The sequence below is a fragment of the Equus asinus genome, chromosome 25, assembly GCF_041296235.1.
Source record: "Equus asinus isolate D_3611 breed Donkey chromosome 25, EquAss-T2T_v2, whole genome shotgun sequence".
Taxonomy (NCBI): domain Eukaryota; kingdom Metazoa; phylum Chordata; class Mammalia; order Perissodactyla; family Equidae; genus Equus; species Equus asinus.
The window spans coordinates 43,898,854-43,916,971 of record NC_091814.1 but is presented as its reverse complement, the minus strand read 5'-3'; the positions used below and the strand labels follow the sequence as shown (position 1 = coordinate 43,916,971).

At 35.5% G+C, this 18,118-nt stretch overlaps 1 protein-coding gene across 5 annotated transcripts in view; it reads left to right on the top strand.

Moving 5' to 3' along the window:
• Positions 1-18,118, top strand: part of RALGPS2 (Ral GEF with PH domain and SH3 binding motif 2) — a 154,500-nt gene that overhangs the window by 130,452 nt on the left and 5,930 nt on the right. For 3 of the 5 annotated variants that reach the window (XM_070497970.1, XM_044758659.2, XM_044758660.2), the window contains exons 14-19: positions 675-729; positions 3,349-3,426; positions 5,033-5,138; positions 8,014-8,106; positions 14,966-15,071; positions 17,303-17,394. In XM_070497970.1, coding sequence (XP_070354071.1) covers positions 675-729; positions 3,349-3,426; positions 5,033-5,138; positions 8,014-8,106; positions 14,966-15,071; positions 17,303-17,394 — 530 coding nt within the window. The remainder of the gene's footprint in view (positions 1-674; positions 730-3,348; positions 3,427-5,032; positions 5,139-8,013; positions 8,107-14,965; positions 15,072-17,302; positions 17,395-18,118) is intronic. The other 2 variants (XM_070497972.1, XM_070497971.1) reach the window with 1 other exon arrangement.

The following is an 18,118-nucleotide window of genomic DNA, read 5'->3' as shown; positions in this document are numbered from 1 at the left end:
CTGGATACATAAGGGACGTGTTAATCATCAATTTTATTGAGAGCCAGAATTATCTTTCAAATAACTTTTAAATCAATCTAAGCTGTTTTGGATGCTCCCAAATTCATTCATCTCGGTTTTTTCTTTAGCTGTTTTAAAACTTTCTGTTTTAACGGATATTCTGGAGAAAGCTTTTATATTATTATAGCACCATTTTTTTTTTAATATAGATTCCATCCTTTCTACCTTTCCTCTAAAGGCAAAAATTGAATTTCATTAAGCTTTTTATCCTTAGGTTGAAGGAATACAAAGGGAAAGGAAGTGTGCCATGAACCTCTAAGAATTTCATAATTATATTGGTCTTAAATTATGACAAATCTGATAAGGAAAAATGTTGTGCTTATGTGCATTATCTGATGGTAGGAAAGTTTTTATTAACATAATGAATTTGAGTTATAAGTAGACATGCAAAAATGTTTTATGCTATTTTATTTTAGATATACTTGTCATTATATTCCTATATTGCAGAATAAATCTAGCAGCAGTAGTATTAGAATGAAAAATTAATATGTGGATATTTACCCACAAATAACATGGTTGTCATTTTATGAGCACAGTTAGAGAATTTATTTTTAAAATATAAAATTCAAACGGTAATTCTGGTGTTTAAAAAATAGAATAACTTTTGATTTTAGGTAGCAGTGATGGTTCTGAACTAAGTGAAGAGACCTCGTGGCCTGCTTTTGAAAGGTAAGAAAAATTGTCCATTTGAACTGCTTTGAGTTTATTTTGTCTGTCTTAAAGTATATGATAATATGAATTTTAAGAGATAATGTTTATTACATATCTCTGTGGAACTGTTTAAGCTTCCTGCTGGTAGTAGAAATAAGAAGTTGGTATTTAAGTCTGGAATTGAGTCTTATCTAGCAAATATATGTTTACTTGGTGGCTTGACACATGTATTTGAATTTTAGTACATTTAAAAATAATAATAACCAGTTATTGTTAACTTAGCTACTAATGTGTTCAAAAGTAAAATTAGGGCTGGCTTGGTGGCATAGTGGTTAAGTTCAGTGCACTCTGCTTTGGTCGCCTGGGGTTCACTGATTCAGATTCCAGGCGCAGACCTACACCACCCATCAAGCCATGCTGTGGTGGCGACCCACACAAAATAGAGGAGGATTGACATAGATGTTACCTCAGGGACAATCTTCCTCACCAAAAAAAAAAAGAAAAGAAAAGAAAAATTATTTCCTTTAATTTTAGTTCATTGAAGTAATTTTAAGGCATTTAGTAGAATTGTCAAATTTATTCTCTGCTACTTTTGAGGGCAAAAAGACTTAGTAAACTTTAAATTATACTATAAAGAAAGCAGCTTAAAGTTTGAATTTAAATTGCCATTAACTAAGAGTTTGCACAGAGCACAGATTTATACTGAAGTACAAGTCATGCTCCCTTCTCCTTTCTTTAGTGCTTTAAGGTATGATAGCTGTCATCTGCCTGCAGCAAATATCATGCTATATTGATCCTCCAATATAAGATCTCCTTAAAAATGTAACCAAACTGTGCAAATAATTATTTACTAAATGTCCGTTAGGACTTTTAATGTTGTCTATGACCATTTCAGTTCTGCCATTTTTGTACTTGACTCTTGACCAAAATAATTGCTCCCTTTTGTATATAAACTGAGCAACTTTTTCTAAGCGACAAGAGTGTCATTTAGATTGAATTTTGAGCATGATATTAAAATTGATGGAGTTGAAAATATATAGTAACCTAACTTCTCATCAATAACTTTTTAATAAAAAAGTTATACTAACTATACAGTTGAAATTAAACTATATTTGAATTGCTTAGTTTCATTCTGTTTAGTTGGAAAATTATATCTTTGTTCTTGATGAAACTTCCTAAAGATTTCTCACCACTACATGATTAAGATTTTACTCATAAACTCAATATTTCAAAGTCCTTTTGAACCTTTCTACTCTAATTATTAGTGTTCCCAAGTTTTGTTCTCTTTGCTTTGGGGGATCCTTAACAATTTGTGTTTGCTTATTATGTTTCTTCCAACTTTTACTTTCAATCTCTTTATTTGGGTTTGCCTGAAACAGGAAAAACACAAGAGTTGCCGCTGGCCTGCTGTCTGTACAAATCGTCTTAGTTCTTTCGCTCTAGAAAGAGCATGATACCATCAGATGTTGATTATAGAGTAGATTGTAATCTTTAGATAACAAATATTGGTGAACAAAATTGTTTCTCAGATTGCATGAGTTGTAAGTGTGTAACCATAGTGGTGCTGTGTTAAATAACACGGTCTTATCCCAGCAGGCTACTTTTGAAGACAGTATTTAACGATGTTGCCTTCACATCTCAAAACAATATTTTTCTTTTATGACAAATGTTTTGCTTTGCAGACATTTGCAGCTAATAAAAATCTACTCGTGCCAAGTTTAAATCAGTGACTCTTGGGATATTTTGAGAGCAAATTAATGCTGCCCAGCAAGATTCAGACATGAAATAATAAAAAGTGGATAAAGAACTAGGATATAAAATACTTCTTATGAATAGTGACCTTGAAAATAGCACTCTGACTGTTAAACATGCCATTTTCTGTTCTTATTTCCTGGAGACATCAAATATGTTGCTGCTTAAGTTGCTAACAATGCTTTTTGTTTTAAATATCATTTATCAACAGTACTTCTTTTGGCTTTTCCCAGGCGAAGTAGTATCAGTGTTTCAATGTGTGCGTGTTTATCTCCTTTGTTTAAGTATTACATGCCATTTTGGATAAATATTGACTCATAGCATTTTTATCATTTATTGGCTTTATCAGTAGAAATAAAATAATGCCTTTATTACTCAGTTCATCTCTTTTATTAGTTTTCTTGCATTTAACATAAAGGATAGAGAGGAAAATAAGGTATTCAAGCCACATTGCTTTTAGGTGTCTTCATAGGGACATATAATAAAAATGAATTATTTATGTAAACCCGGGTATCATATTTAAACTAGGATCCAAGAACCAGAATAGAAACAAAAGGATTTTTGAAATATTTTTCAGGTTTTGATAGTATTTGGTTGTAAATAGCTCTTTAATTATTTTAGCAGATTTGTAAAAGCGAATGTATATATAAATGTATGGTATGTACTAAGCATCTATAAATGTTTCTAGAGTCAGTGGTGGAAGAAAAAATTTTTATAGTGTGTGCTGCATGCTTTAAAAAAGAAAGGAACACTCAGATACTATCCTTTTGTAGGATTTAGAAAGTTAGATTACACAAAGAAATTATTATGCTGTTCTAGGTATTGATGATGATTGTGTGAATAAAAGTATATGTAATATATACAATTTATAATGGAATCCAACAGGAACAGATTATACCATTCTCTCGGCCCGGTGACACGAATGGCACGAAATGGCTATCGAAGCCACATGAAGGCCAGCAGGTACAATTCCCCTGCACTCAGGGGTCACAGAACTCCCCTCTGGTGTTGGTGATTGGCTTACGTGGGTGTGGTCTCACATCATATCTGTTCTTTCTCAACTAATTGGTTTAAAAACTAAAGAAATCCCAGGAAAACTTTCTTTGCAAGATTCAATCTAGCGATAAATTTGAACTCTTCTTTCTAATCCAAGAGCTGGTTGCTAAAACTTGCATCTTTATGTCACATTTTTAAAATAATTCCAAGTTGGTAGCCTGTTAACTACCCAGGTCTTTCTAACGCTTCTCTTAATGGATGAGCAATACAAAACTCTGCTCGTCATTCAAAGGCTGCAGTCAAAGCATTTACTCTGCTAGCAAGTCTACATTCAATTTGTCTTTTTTAAGAGTTTTTCAGATAAACTGCAGGTTCTGAATTTAGACATCTGTCTCATTAAGTAGTATTTTTGTATTTAAACTCCTTTTCATTCGGTTGTTGTTCTAGTTAAACCGGATCTCCTGCTGCACTGTATCAGCTGCAGAGGAAACAAGGATGGTAGATTGATTGAGGGCTGGAGGTTAGTGGTGATGGGGTATTAACCAATTTGTAGCACAGCAAAATAGCCAACTTTAGAAGAGAACTTTGTCATTTGATGGTGTCTAATCTCCTTGTGTATATCTCCCTAAATATAAATAGCTGTATCATGAAATTTTAGTGGTTTTTAAGTCACTTTGAAGACACCTAAATAATCATTAAGGGATAACTAGCAAACTTCATTTTTCTTGGCTGTTGTAGGAATTCTCCAGGTCATGTCAAATCACCAGAGAATGACAGATTTTTTGTTAGTGTGTGTGTATGTTTTAATTGACTTTATGTAGAAATTATTCTTGTTTTGAATATAGGACCTTAAATCAGTTGGGGAAGGATACTTAAATGTTTGGTTCTTTTGTGATGGTTTTCTTAAGATATATGAAAAGGAAATCTTGAGTTTTGAAGTGCTTCCTTTCTTGGAGAGCTGTAGGCTATCATCAAACACTTATGCATTGACAGCATTTTAATGTCATTAAAATTTATTGCAGAAGGCCAATTTTTTAAATATGTTATTATTGCCTTTATTACTTTTTTCACTTATTTTAGAATTAAATTAAGCATGGATTTTCTTTTTCTTTTTTCCTTTTTTGAGCTTCTGCTATTTTTGTTTTGAGTTTTATGTGCTTAAATACTTTTAACAAATAGAATCCTCATTTTTCCTACCAGGACTTAAAATTTCTAATGGGGAAAAAAAGTTTGCAGCAATGATGCAATGTGGCACATTAAGAAGAAGGAAAAGTCTTAAATCCTTAATCTTTACTAAATCGAACTATTCTATATTTTCTAACTTATACTTGTTCAAATATGTAATAAAGTATGTATTTTTTAACCGTCTGCTGACTTTAATAACTTGATTAACTTTTGTGACAGCTTATGAATTTCAGATCAATAAACCTTTATAGTCAGTGTCTTCTCATTCTGAATACAGTAACAAAGTTGTAAAATTAAGAATAATTACATTTCATTTAAGTACCTTCTTGACAACTACTAAACACAAAAGCTCTTACCTGTTCTTTTTTTGTTTGTTTTATTATTATAGTTCTGCAGAATCAGAAGATTTGGCAGTACATTTATATCCAGGAGCTGTTACCATTCAGGGTGTTCTCAGGAGAAAAACTTTGTTAAAAGAAGGCAAAAAGCCTACAGTAAGATTTTATTATATTTTAACATACCTCTAAAAATATGCAAATACATAGGACCCTAAAATATATGAAGAAAATTGAAATAAAATCAGATATATAGTACATTTGAAATAATTTAAAATATGCACTTGCCTCGCCGTGTTTCTTAGTTTAGATCTCAGGGAAATCCTCCCTTTAGGGAGTTTGAATCAAGGTTCTCCTCTACTTCTCTTTGCTCCCTGATATAGTTCTTACACAGTCATTTCTCAGAGAACCTCAAAATGATACATTGTTAAATGTTTTAGTAATGAGTTTAGGAAAAATAAAGAATAGAGAGTAACAACCCTAAGAAATGAAATTCACCCAGTTCTGTCACTCCTAAGTTGTTTATTTAAATCTCTAATGCAGTTTTGTGTTCCTACATAAAATAGAACCTACATATTAAATGTCCTCCAAACCATAATTATATTTTTTTAAAAAAAGCTTAGTGGAACAAAGCTTTTCACATGTAATGTGAAACTTTGTTCCTTCTCAACAGCAGCACAGTAGTTTGACTACTAATGAAAAAAGGGTTTTTTCTTTTCTCAAATGTTATAATTTATCTAATGTGGAATAAACACGTTGACATGTATCCGCACTTCGAGCTTTTAAAGATATGAGGGCTTCTTAAACTGTAAAAACGGTTTACGTCTAAGTCATCTGATTTTGCTGCTTACATTACAGTAAACCTCAGGCACATACGATCAGGAAGCTACACCAGGCCAGCTAGTGAACTCAGAATAGCATGTCAGTGGAGGCAGTACCACACCTATTGCGGGCCAGATGCCAGAAATAGATCAGTGAACAAGATGAGGCAAAGTACCTGGCTCACGGAGGTGACATTCCAATGAGGAGAAATAGAAAATAAGTGCTTAAAATAAGGTAATGGGGTGGAGAAGGAAAGGATCAGGAGAGACGTCACCATAGCGAGGCATTTGAGCCGAGGTCTGAATAAGGAAGGAGCGTTAGCCATGTGAAGCTCTCCGGTTCAGAAGACAGGAAGGCCAAAAGTGAGCATTGAAAGTAGAGGCGGTGGAGGAGAGAAAGGCCGAGATTGCTTGATGGTGTAGTAGATGTGATATACGAGAGAAAGAGTGGAAGTGAAGATAGCTTCTGGGTTTTGGAGTGAGCTGGGTGAATGTTGGGGGTACTTACTGAAATAGGGAAAGTTTCTTTGAGAGGGGGCAGGAGAGTCTTAGCCAAGTTCAGTTTTATATGCTTATTAGACATCTAAGTGGGGATGTCATTTTGGCTTTTTAAAAAGTCCCATTCAAAAGTTCAGCAGAGAGGTGGTGGCCAGAGATAAAGATTTGGGAGTCATTAGCATACAGATAGTGTTGAAAGTATGGGACTGGGTGAGATAGATTATGAAGAAAGTGTAGCCAGGGAAGGAAAGAGGGCTGGGGCTGGAGCTCTGTAGCATTTAAAGGACTACTATTAGTGTGTAGAGGAAAGCTAAGGGATTGCTAGAATAGAAGCCTAGCAATTAAAGTATTTCAGTTGTGTCACATGCTGCCAAGAGGTTGACTATGATGAGAACAGAGGCTTTAGTAAAATGTCAGTGATCGGTGACCTTGACAGCAGCAGCCTAATTGGAAGTAAGTCGAGAAGAAAATGGGCAAAATAGAAGTAAAGTCAGGAATTAGAGACAACCTTGCAAGAAGTTATGCTGTGTAAAGGAGCAGAGAAATTGGATGGTGCCCGACAGGTCAGGGGGTGGGTCAGTGGAGGGATTTTCAAAGATGAGAGTACTGTTAAGTCTCATTTGTATAAGGATGGTAGAGGGAGAGAAATTGAGATGCAGAAGAGAGACGAGTAAATTGCAAAAGCAAATTCCTAGAGAAAGTGAGAGAGAGTAGGAATCTGGAAGCACACTTAACTATTCTGTTGTAGCAGGAAGAAAGGCTGAGTATGTGGGTCTACACATAGGTAGGTAGATGGAATTGGTCTGGGAACGTGAGGTAGTCCTCACCAGATTTCATCTATTTTTCTCTAGGAAATATGCAATATCATCAGGGGGTGGAATATTAGAATTTTGAAGAGAAGGTATGAAATAATTGTCTCCAGAGAGAGAGTATAATGACTTGATTGGGTAAAAGTGAAGTACTATTAATTTCTTTTTGAGATTGGAGGTCATAATTTTATCAGTTGGCACAACTATGTCATTTCTCCAACAATACTGGGTTACTGTGATGTGGTGCCAAGTAATCATATGGTCAGGTTTGTTTTGTTTTTTTTTTTAAAGGAAATGGCGTTTGAGGACGCCTGTATTTTTTTTTTTAAGAGTTTATTTTTCATTTTTCTCCCCAAAGCCCCCCGGTACATAGTTGTATATTCTTCGTTGTGGGTCCTTCTAGTTGTGGCATGTGGGACGCTGCCTCAGCGTGATTTGATGAGCAGTGCCATGTCTGCGCCCAGGATTCGAACCAATGAAACACTGGGCCGCCTGCAGCGGAGCACGTGAACTTAACCACTCAGCCACGGTGCCAGTCCCGTATGGTTAGGTTTATCTAGGGTTAAGGTTATATCAGGAGAGAAGGACAGTGATATTAAAATATTTGGAGGGGAATGGTTATAGTGCTGGATCATGCAATACAGGCTTGATATGAAGACAGGGGAGGGCGGATATGGGATGAAGAGGCAGTGGCAATACTAGATAATGTTACAAAGTGATAGGATTCTTGATGAAGTCAATAAGCACTAGTAGAGTATATTCAGTGGAAATGATACGAATATTTGAGATAAAGATGTCAGAAGTGATACAACTCTAAAGCTAGGCTAAGATGGCTGAAGTAGAGTAGGGCTAAAATTCGTTGGCATTAGGGTTTCAATAGTATATTCGTGTGTTTGTCCTCTCCAGGTAGCATCTTGGACAAAATATTGGGCAGCTTTGTGTGGCACACAACTTTTTTACTATGCTGCCAAATCTCTAAAGGCCACAGAAAGGAAACATGTAAGTATTCCTCCTCTAAATTATTAGCATAGTTTCATAGCCTCTTCATGATTGTAAAGAAAGTAATCCTAATGGAATGTAACTCTTTGGGGTTTTTCCCCCATATTCTAATCCAGAAGTTCTTAAACCTGTTCCTTATATGAATATTGTAATGGAATTATTTTTATTTAGTAAGACCATTTCAAGGAAGGTCTTGGAATAGCTTCCATATTGTGAAGTTTCCTTTAAGATTGCTATTTTTCCTTTGCAAATGTCAAAACTGCACATTACACATATTTATCTTGGCATCAAAGCCTTCCCAAAGGTGGGTTTCTTGTTCAGAACATGCTTGAAAGCTGTTGCCTTGGAATCTTAGTTCCTAATCTGTAAAATGTGAAAAATTGAGATTGTCACCTAAAGTTCTTTCCACCTCAATCTGTGATTGAGTGATTTTCCCAACAGTGAGGGGAGTAACAGCTACTATGATTACTATGGTCCACTTTCTTGTGCTTTATATTACTTAAAAGAAGTCTCTCAGTGCTCTTTTCTTCAAGTGTAGAATCTTTCTAGAAGTCTTTTTTGCATGCTGTTTTGTTTTTGTGTGCCAGTGATAGAGTCTTTGAAAGGAAGGATAATTTTCCGTGTTACGTTAATAAACTCCCTTTGACAGGAGTTTTATTTCTAAATTACGTATTTGCTGGGGAATTAAGTGGTTTACCATACTAAAGAAAGGTAAGCCACTAAAAACATGTGTCCTTTTACGCTCTTCTTTGTTCTCACACTTTTAGCCCTTTAATAAAACTAGAGGTGTAGAGGGCACATTTTTGGTTTAAATAAATGTGGAAAGTGCTGTAAAGTAGCATCGTCTTCCCTCCTTGTTGGCCACACCCACACGCTGTCACTGGCCTGGGTTTCATCACTGCCTTGCTTTTCTTCAGAGTTTACCATATGTTTTCTTAAACAATACATTGCTTCATTTTTTAACTGTACCTGAAGAGAACCATATAAATTCTTAAGCACTGGCTTTTTTGCTCACTGTTATGATATAGTTGGTTAGCTATAGTTGAGCTATAGTCCTTGCATTCAGGTAAAAGAGTATTTTTTTGTATTCGGTCAAATTGACTGCTCACATACCGATCAAGTTCCACAGGTTAGTTCCAGTAGAACGTTTTGTGGAGTGATTGCCTCTGGTTAGTGTTGCTGTACTGGACGGGGAAAAAAGGGTGATGTAGCTGATTAAATCCTCTGTCTTCAGATGTAGTTAACTCTTCACATAGTCACCTTAAGACACTTGGTTGGATTTCACTTAGTTGGTGATTATAAAGAAGTAGCTATTCAAAATGAAAGGTTTTTTGTTTTTTCCTATCTTTAATTAGAAACAAGCCAAATTAGGGAACTGATAGGATAACTGAATTTATCTAATGCATATGTTAAATATCTTTTTGTGTTTAGTGTTGCTGCTTATACATAGAGAATTAATGACAATAGCTTGGGTTTTTAATTATATGAGGTCTCTGACAAATAATGTATATGAAATGTTTAGAAATTAGAGCATAGTGGGTTGTGAGGAAATCAAATTGAATGCCAAGGAATTGCACAGTATTTCTGATCTTTTTTAGTTAAAACTGTTAAGATTAAAGGAAGAATTATAAGAACAAGATAGAGGGTATAGAGACAGGTCCATGTTTATATTTAGTATCAGTTTTAGTATAGAAGAGATAGCACACAGAACTAAAAGCAGTGAAGGAAAAAATTTTTTAATCGTTTTCAAACAAAATTAAAGTGCAAATTTGAAGAAAATATTAGCTGTGTATAAGGAACAGATATAGGATCAAATTGTATTATATAAACGGCACCACCTATGTGGTGTTCTTGCCAAAAATTTAACCTGAATCTAATCATGAGGAAACAATCAAATCCAGATCGTGGGACGTTCTACAAGACAACCGGCCGGGATTCTTAAGACAAAATTTGGCAGATGTAGTGGGATAGGGGACAAGAGGACTGCTCTAGATTAAAGATCTTGACAATTAAATGCAATGTATGCACCTTGGTTGAATCCTGGAAGTAATTTTTTTTTAAAGCTATCAAAGTCGTAATTGGGACAATTGAAGAAATTTTAATATGGACTTTATATGATTGTGTTTGTTAAATTTCTTAGATATGATACTGACATTGTAGTTATATAGGTCTATATTCTTAAGGAGATACATGTTGAAATATTTAGAGTTCAGTGTTATGATGTCTGCAACTTACATTTAAATGTTCAAAGAGATCACGCAAATGCCAAATGCAGGTATGTGGGTAATTGTAGCATTTTTTTCAACTTCTCCATGGTTTCAGCCTTTTCAAAATTAAAAGCTGGAAGAGAAAAGAAGTCAGTAATGAAAATATACCCGTTAATATGTGTACATAAATGCAGAAGGAGAAAGTCTGGAAGCCTACACATCTGTGTCCCATTCTCTCTCTCCTTTTCTGCCTGGGAGGAGGCAGAGGAGGCTTGGGACGGTGGAGTAACTGGGGAGAGAGGAGGGGACTCTTGTTTTGTTATGTCTGTATTTTTGAATGTTTTAAAATGAAAACTTTAGTTTTTAAAATATTTTTTAATGAAAGTATATTTACTGTAAAAAAATTTGCAGATATGTTTAAACTTATCACTACATTGATAATGAGTAAATTAATATTGTTTGATTAGTTAAATTTTAAAAGCCAAGACTAAACCTGAATAAGAAACCTGTAACATATATAAAGACCTTCCACAACTCAATAAGAATAAAACAGAACGATAGAAAAATGGAAAAGGGAGATAAATATAAGATGAAATATAAATGGGTAATAAACCTGAAAAGATATCAACCTCACTAGTTATCAAAAATGCAAATTAAAGAGGATGGCTTTGTTTGTTTGTTTGTTTACTCTTAGGCAAAAATTGAAAAGATTGATATATGGCATTGACCACAGTGTATGGAAACATAGACTCTCATCCACGGTTGGCAGAGATTTAGATTGGTACTGTTTTGTGGCAGGCAGTCCTAGTCAGTATTTAACTTAATAGTAACTCCTTGTCTGAGAATCTATGCGATGGAAATCCTTGAACAAGTGCGCAAAGATATCTGTAGAAGAATATTCTTGTAATGTTTATAATAGCAGAAATCTGTAAACACTGAAAATACCTATGAATAAGGAAATATTTACTAAGTGAAAAACACAAGTTAGAGTATAAATATACACCTATTACTATATAAAAACCAACAGCAACAAAAAAGTCTTTGGTAAATGCGTAGAGAAGGGTCCAGAGGGCTACACTCCAAATGATGGTGGATTCTGGGGAGTGGGAGGAGATGCAGCTGGTAGTCAGGGGGCATTTGCCTTCTACATGCTTCACCCCTCTGTATGAGGGCTCTTATATTACCTGAGTTGCTTTTTTTTTTAATTGAAAAAGAAACAGTTGGCAGAAAGCTTTAGGGTTAGGAAAAGAATATTAGAAAATCATGCCGTCCACTTTGACATAAATTATAAGCTGTCAAATCAGCGGTTCTGTGGTATTACCAATTTCATTCTTCATAGTATTAAAACTTCTTACTTCCTTTAACTTTCATTTTTGTAGTACCCATATTAAAGTGATGTGCTGTATCATTCTTTTTCGCATTTTAAAATTGTGAAACATATACATACAAAAGAAGATATGTAGTGTTCATGCACGTTTTAAAGAACAATAAGTAAAATGAACACCTATATAGCTCTCCACTCAGCGTGAACAGAATGTTACCAGAACAGCCCGTCTTCCCAAGTAGTACGCTCTTCCTTTCATCTCAGCCATACCCACAGCCTATCACTGTCCTGAGTTTCATATTAATGATTTCCTTGTTTTTGTTTAGAATTTCACTGTATATATTTCCTTAACACATTGTTTCATTTTTGAACTGTACCTGAATGGCTTCACATGGACAGTGTTCAGCAACACCTTTTTTGCTTAGCGTTGTTGAGATTCATCACTGTTGATGCATATAGCTGTCATTTATTCCTTTTCACAATTGAGTAGTCTTCCATTTTATGAATCTGCCATAATTTAGTCATCATTCGTTGATGGATATTGGGTTTGTTTCCAGTTTTTTGCTGTATCTAACAATGCTGCTATGAATATTTTTGTGCATATGTACTCTAGGTTGTAAACCTAGGAGTGCACATGTTCAGCTTCACAAGAAAATGCCAAATTGATTTACACACTCACCAGTAGCATCATGAGGTTCCTCAGTGTTCCACATCCTCCCCAGACTTGTTATTGTCAGACTTTAATTTTGGCTAATTCAGTGAGTATGTATGAAGTGGTACCTCATGATTTTAATTTATATACCCCTGACTGCTTAGTGAGTCTGAACATTTTTTCGTGTTTATTGGTCATTCCATAAAATGCCTGGATAAATATTTTGCCTAATGGGTGATATGTTTTCTTACTAATTGGTAAAAATTCTTCATATATTCTGGATGCTAATCTGTTAACAGTTGTGTGTTGCCAACATCTTCTCCCAGTTTGTTTGACTTGTTTTTTTTCACTCTCTTTGTAATGTCTGTTAGTGAAGAGTTCTTAATTTTAAGGTAATAAAATTTATCTTTTTCTTTATGGTTCTTTATGGTTTTAAAATCCTCTCTAACCTGAGCTCGTTAAGATAATCTCTCATTATTTTCTACTATTAGATTGAAAGTTTTGCCTTTTGCTTTAAAATCATTGATCTCCTGAAGTCAGAGGGGGTGTGTGTGTGAAGTAGGCATTCATTTTCATGATTTTTCTGTGTGGATACTAATTTTCCTGGCACCATCTGTTGAACAGTTCAGCCTCCTTCACTGATCTGAGAGCCCACGCTTGTCGTATGAATTTGCATCTTATATGCGCAGATTGCTTTCTAGACTTCCATTGCCCTGTTGGTCTGTCCCTGTCCCAGCAGCTCATGGTCTCAGTTACAGTAGCTTTTTAAGTCTTGATGTGTAGCAGGGCAAGTCTGCCTAATTCTCTTCAGGAGTTTCTTGGCTATTTCTGGTCCTTTGCTCTTAGATATAAGTTTTAGAATCAGCTTCTCAAGTTCCACATAAAACCCTACTGGAATTTTTATTGAAATGATGCTGAATCTATAGATCACTTTAGGGAGAATTGACATCTTTCTAACATTGAACCTTTTTCTTCATCTCATGGTGTTTCTCCATCGATTTAGTTCTTCAATGTCTTTTAACTTTTGTACTTTGCTGTATGTCTATTATTAGGTGTATTCTGAGGTACCTTTCTTACAAATGACTTTTGTATTTCTAGTGTTTAGAATTACAGTTGACTTTCATGTTGATCTTTTCCAAGCATTCTTGCTAATCTTTCTTACTAATTTAGTAGATTGTGGTGGATTTTTATATAAATAATATCATCTGTGAGTAATGGCTTTTTCTTTTTTTTTTTTTTTTTTGAGGAAGATTAGCCCTAAGCTAACATCTGCTGCCAATCCTCTCTTTTTGCTGAGGAAGACTGGCCCTGAGCTAACATCCATGCCCATCTTCCTCTACTTTATATGTGGGACGCCTACCACAACATAGCGTGCCAAGCGGTGCCATGTCTGCCCCTGGGATCCGAACTGGCAAACCCTGGGCCGCCGAGAAGTGGAACGTGCGAACTTAACCGCTGTGCCACCAGGCCGGCCCCCTGAAATGGCACTTTTATTTCTTCTTCACCTTTATGCCTTTTATTTCTTCTTGTTATCTTATTGAGCTGACTGGGTGTTCCAGTTCAGTGTTGAATGGGAGTAGCAATAGTGGGCATCCTTGTCTTGGTACTAATTTTGAAGTGTTCTTAGCATTTTACCCTTGAGTGTATGTGTTGCAGGGTTTGGGTTTGGGGTTTTTTTTTTCTCTTTCCTGCTTTTTTTCCGTTGGTGTTTGGTTGGTTGGTAGGTAGGCTTTATTGAATTAGGAAGTTCCTTTCTATTCTTAGTCTATCCCAAATATGCATTATATTTTAGCAGATGCTTTTATTTTGCATCAACTGAGTTGATCATATTTTTTTCTTTTTTAATCTGTTAATATGGTGATTTGCTTTAATAATTTTTCTGAAGTTGAACTAACCTTGCTTTCTTGAAAAATTGATTTCTAACGTTAAACCAGCCTCACATTCCTGGGATAAATCCAATTTGGTCATCGTGCATCAGCTTTTTTATATACTGCTGGATTGTTTGCCAATATTTTATTTAATATTTTTTCATTATGTCCGTGGATGTGTTTAAACCTAATTTTCTCTTCTTTCGTAACAGCGCTTTTTTCATTTCTAAAATGTAAATTAAAAAAAAAAAAAGAATAACTGGAAAAGTAACAAGCATGCTACGAGCACCCCTTTTTCTGAGAAATATAAGAATACGTTATTAAGAATTGCCTGATAGCCCTGCTGGCTTATGAAATCATCAGGTTTAAGACACTACCCCTATTACATTATGCACCTTCAACTTACACAATGTTGTATGTCAATTATATCTCAATAAAGCTGGGAAAAAGGGTAACACCTCTGTTAAAATCCAAGTTGTTTTCTTTAAGGAAGGGGCGAAGGGTAGCACGGTGACAGAAAAAACAACTTAGGTGAATTTATCAGATCCACTAACAAATCGTGCTCAACAAGGACCGTTAGGTTTTGATGAAGAATTGAAGCTGGGAATGGTCTTGAGAGTAGGAGACTGTGTAAAGAGGGCATGCCTCCATGGAATTGAGTAGTAAAAGGCCCTGAGCAGGCCTGACCAGCATGAAGTCAAAAATCTCGTCTCTCGCTTGGAGAAACTCAAAATTCGCTAACACTAAATTTTTCCTTAGGATGAGCCATAAATTTTGTGTTTCCATCAATTATCTTTTTGTCTCTCAGTTCAAATCAACATCAAATAAGAACGTCTCTGTGGTAGGATGGATGGTGATGATGGCTGATGACCCAGAACATCCAGATCTCTTCTTGCTGACTGACTCTGAGAAAGGTGAGTCATTAGAGTGACGAGAGTTTGAGGAACTGTGTATACATAACTTTGCGTAAGCCAGAGCCTGGTTTAACTGGAGTACTCTACTGGGGGCGTAGTGGTAGAATTCTATCTCTTGGGAGATATTTCTGTCACATAATAATGATATCAGTATTTTCAGATATCAATTAATAATATATTAATTGCTTATTTAATAAGGTTATTCTCTTTGCTGCATGGGAATAAGCTTGAAATAAAAAGGCCAAGTAATCCCTAGAAGGCTAATAGAGAGGAAAGGAAGGAAGAATCTATAGGCCGCTGTTACTTTAGAATCTCAGAGATTTGCCGTATGTGCAATATCCCCTTCAGTTATGCCCTGAAATAAATTGTTGCTCTTAAGTTCTGAATGTGACAGAGGTTTTTCTTTAAATGATTTTTTTCCACTACTTTTAATTAAATTAATTGGTTATTTGACTCAAATTGCTTTCCAAATAAGTATAATTTTAATTATAATACTTTGCTTACAATATATGGAGACATTTATGAATAAAATTCTTGGCTATTGACAGAGGAGTTTTTAAGTGAGTGAGAGGAGTTGCAGGCTAGGCCTGTAGAGTCGCGTCGCACCTGCTGACTGCTTCGCCTGCTGTGGAGCCCGGGCGGGCCTCAGCACGGGGCCCTGGGTGATTGCCACTCTTCCTCCATCACAGCGGCCGGGTATTGATAAGCACCGCAAAGAAAATTCTTTCATACCTGCCCAGAATCCTCTGCTCCAGCAACTCACAACTCAAATGATAGTATATTACCTTTTATTGGCTGTACAATTATATTTACCTCTGTTTATTCAGAATGTATTTTACATTAACAGATATTCTACTTTTAGGATGTTATGGTATTTTAAGTAAAAATTTAAGCACATATATTGGATGCAGAAAAAAATAATAGTAAAATAGTCTTGTTTTGAGATGAAATTGATTGATTTGTCGAGTAAGGACTCTCTACTCAACATTCTCAATTCAAAGCCCCAGGCCCCCAAAATCCCAAAGGCATTATTCATAAAATTACTTTTAAAAGGAGATCATTTTCATTGGCTTTACTTAACAAATTCTTTGTTTTCCTTCAGTTTCCTTAGTGTGCTTGATAGAACTGTTTCATAGCAGCCAAGGTTTTATGAAATCTATACGAAGGTCTTTTTCAGGGGAGGAGAGAGTAGATAAATGACAGCTATGGCCAGCTTAGTTATAGGTACGCCTTCTATTCAGATTGATCCCATGTCTGCATCTTAGTTCAGCAAGGAAAACAGTATTATTTGAATAATAAAACATTTGGCAAAGGAAAATGGTTGCTACTGAAAGTGAAAAAGGTCCTCGAGTTTTAAAATCTCCAAGAAAAGCTGTATAATGCCTGAACATAGACCAGGCTCTTGAGCCATAGAATGCAGTTATAAAGGAAAGAGACAGGTTCAGTAAGAATTGGGAAGTAAGAAGACTTAAGTCAATGAAAAAAGGGAATAAAGCTCTACTTAGGGCAGCCTCCAGTACGTGAATCCTTTCTTTTCTCAGTTTATTACCTTAATACATATAACCATATAAAATATCCTTATTATGCGTCACTCTTGAATCAGAGTCAACGTAAGGTCTGCTAAATACAGCACCCCAGACGAATTTCTCATGTCCCAAAAGTGAAAAAACTACCTCCTCAGATTTTCCCTGAAAGCCCTCATAAACCTGGAAATCTGTAGGAGTTTTGACAAATGTAACTAAAGACTAGAAGCATCGTGATGTTTCCTAATTAATCCTTAATCACCTTAAATAGCTAATGTTTAAGTGTTAAACATAGTAAAGAATTTTGGCCCATAAAAGCTTAATATTAACATCTACTGATATTTAGATAATCTAAGTAGTATTGAGAACAGATATTCTGCAGTCTCATTCACACGTACAAATATGGAGAAACCAAACAATTTCATTTAGATATACCTTACTGTAAAGAACATTTAAGGAGACAAATAAGATTACTTCTCTTCCAATTCATAAGCAGCAAAACAGTGACTTTCTCAATAAGTGATAGCATGTGAATGTGGCATAGAGCACTCTTCTTTTTATTTGTATTGGAAAATCAGGTGTTAGAGAGAAGGATTCTGAAACTAAGAACTCTAGGTATGTTTTATTTTGCTCTTTGATACCTGGCAGAATTATTTTATGTCAGTCCTTACATTTTTATTCTTTTCCCCTTGCTTTTGTTAATTTTAGGAAATTCATACAAGTTTCAAGCTGGCAGTAGGATGAATGCAATGCTGTGGTTTAAGCACTTGAGTGCAGCCTGCCAAAGTAACAGACAGCAGGTGAGCCTTTCTCCTGATCTTCAGAGTAGACCGTAACTCGGGAGTATATTTAAAAAGGTTCCAAGGAGAAGTAAGTAGACTAATTTTCTGAATGAAGTGAGGAAATGGTATTTTGTCTTTTTCTTGTTGACAGCAGTCAACAAGACATGAAGTCCACGTTTTATTGAGGGAGATGGGCAGTAAAGAAATGAACAAATGACAGAGTTTTGGAGTGAAAACTATATAAAGAAAACAAAGTAGAATTATGTGCTATAGATGATGGGGGTCAAGACAAGTTTAAATAAATGAGTGAGCAGCAAAGGTCTCCCTAAGGAGATGACACTGACGTGAATGACAATAAGGAACGGCCCTGTGAAGATCAGCGGGAACAAGGGCTCTGGTAGAGGGAACAGAAAGTGCAAAGACCCTGCAGCTGGAGTGAGCTTAAGGTGTTCAGGATAGGGAACTGTAGCCATGTTGGTAGAGTGGAGTGAGAGGTCAGGGTATGTAGCTCTAGAGGGGGTAAAACTTAGACGGCGCTTTAAATTAGTAAGAATTAGTCAGCTTCGTCTTTGCTTGTTCTGTTGACAACTTGATGCGGGTTCCTGTGTTTGCAGTGAAACCCAAAACCATATGGATTTTTTTTTGTTTTTATTTTGCGGAAACAAAGATGGTCTAATTCAAAGGCTTCCTCAGCTGCAAAGGAGAATGCATCCATAGTGTTGTTTTCCCAACTCTGTTGCAG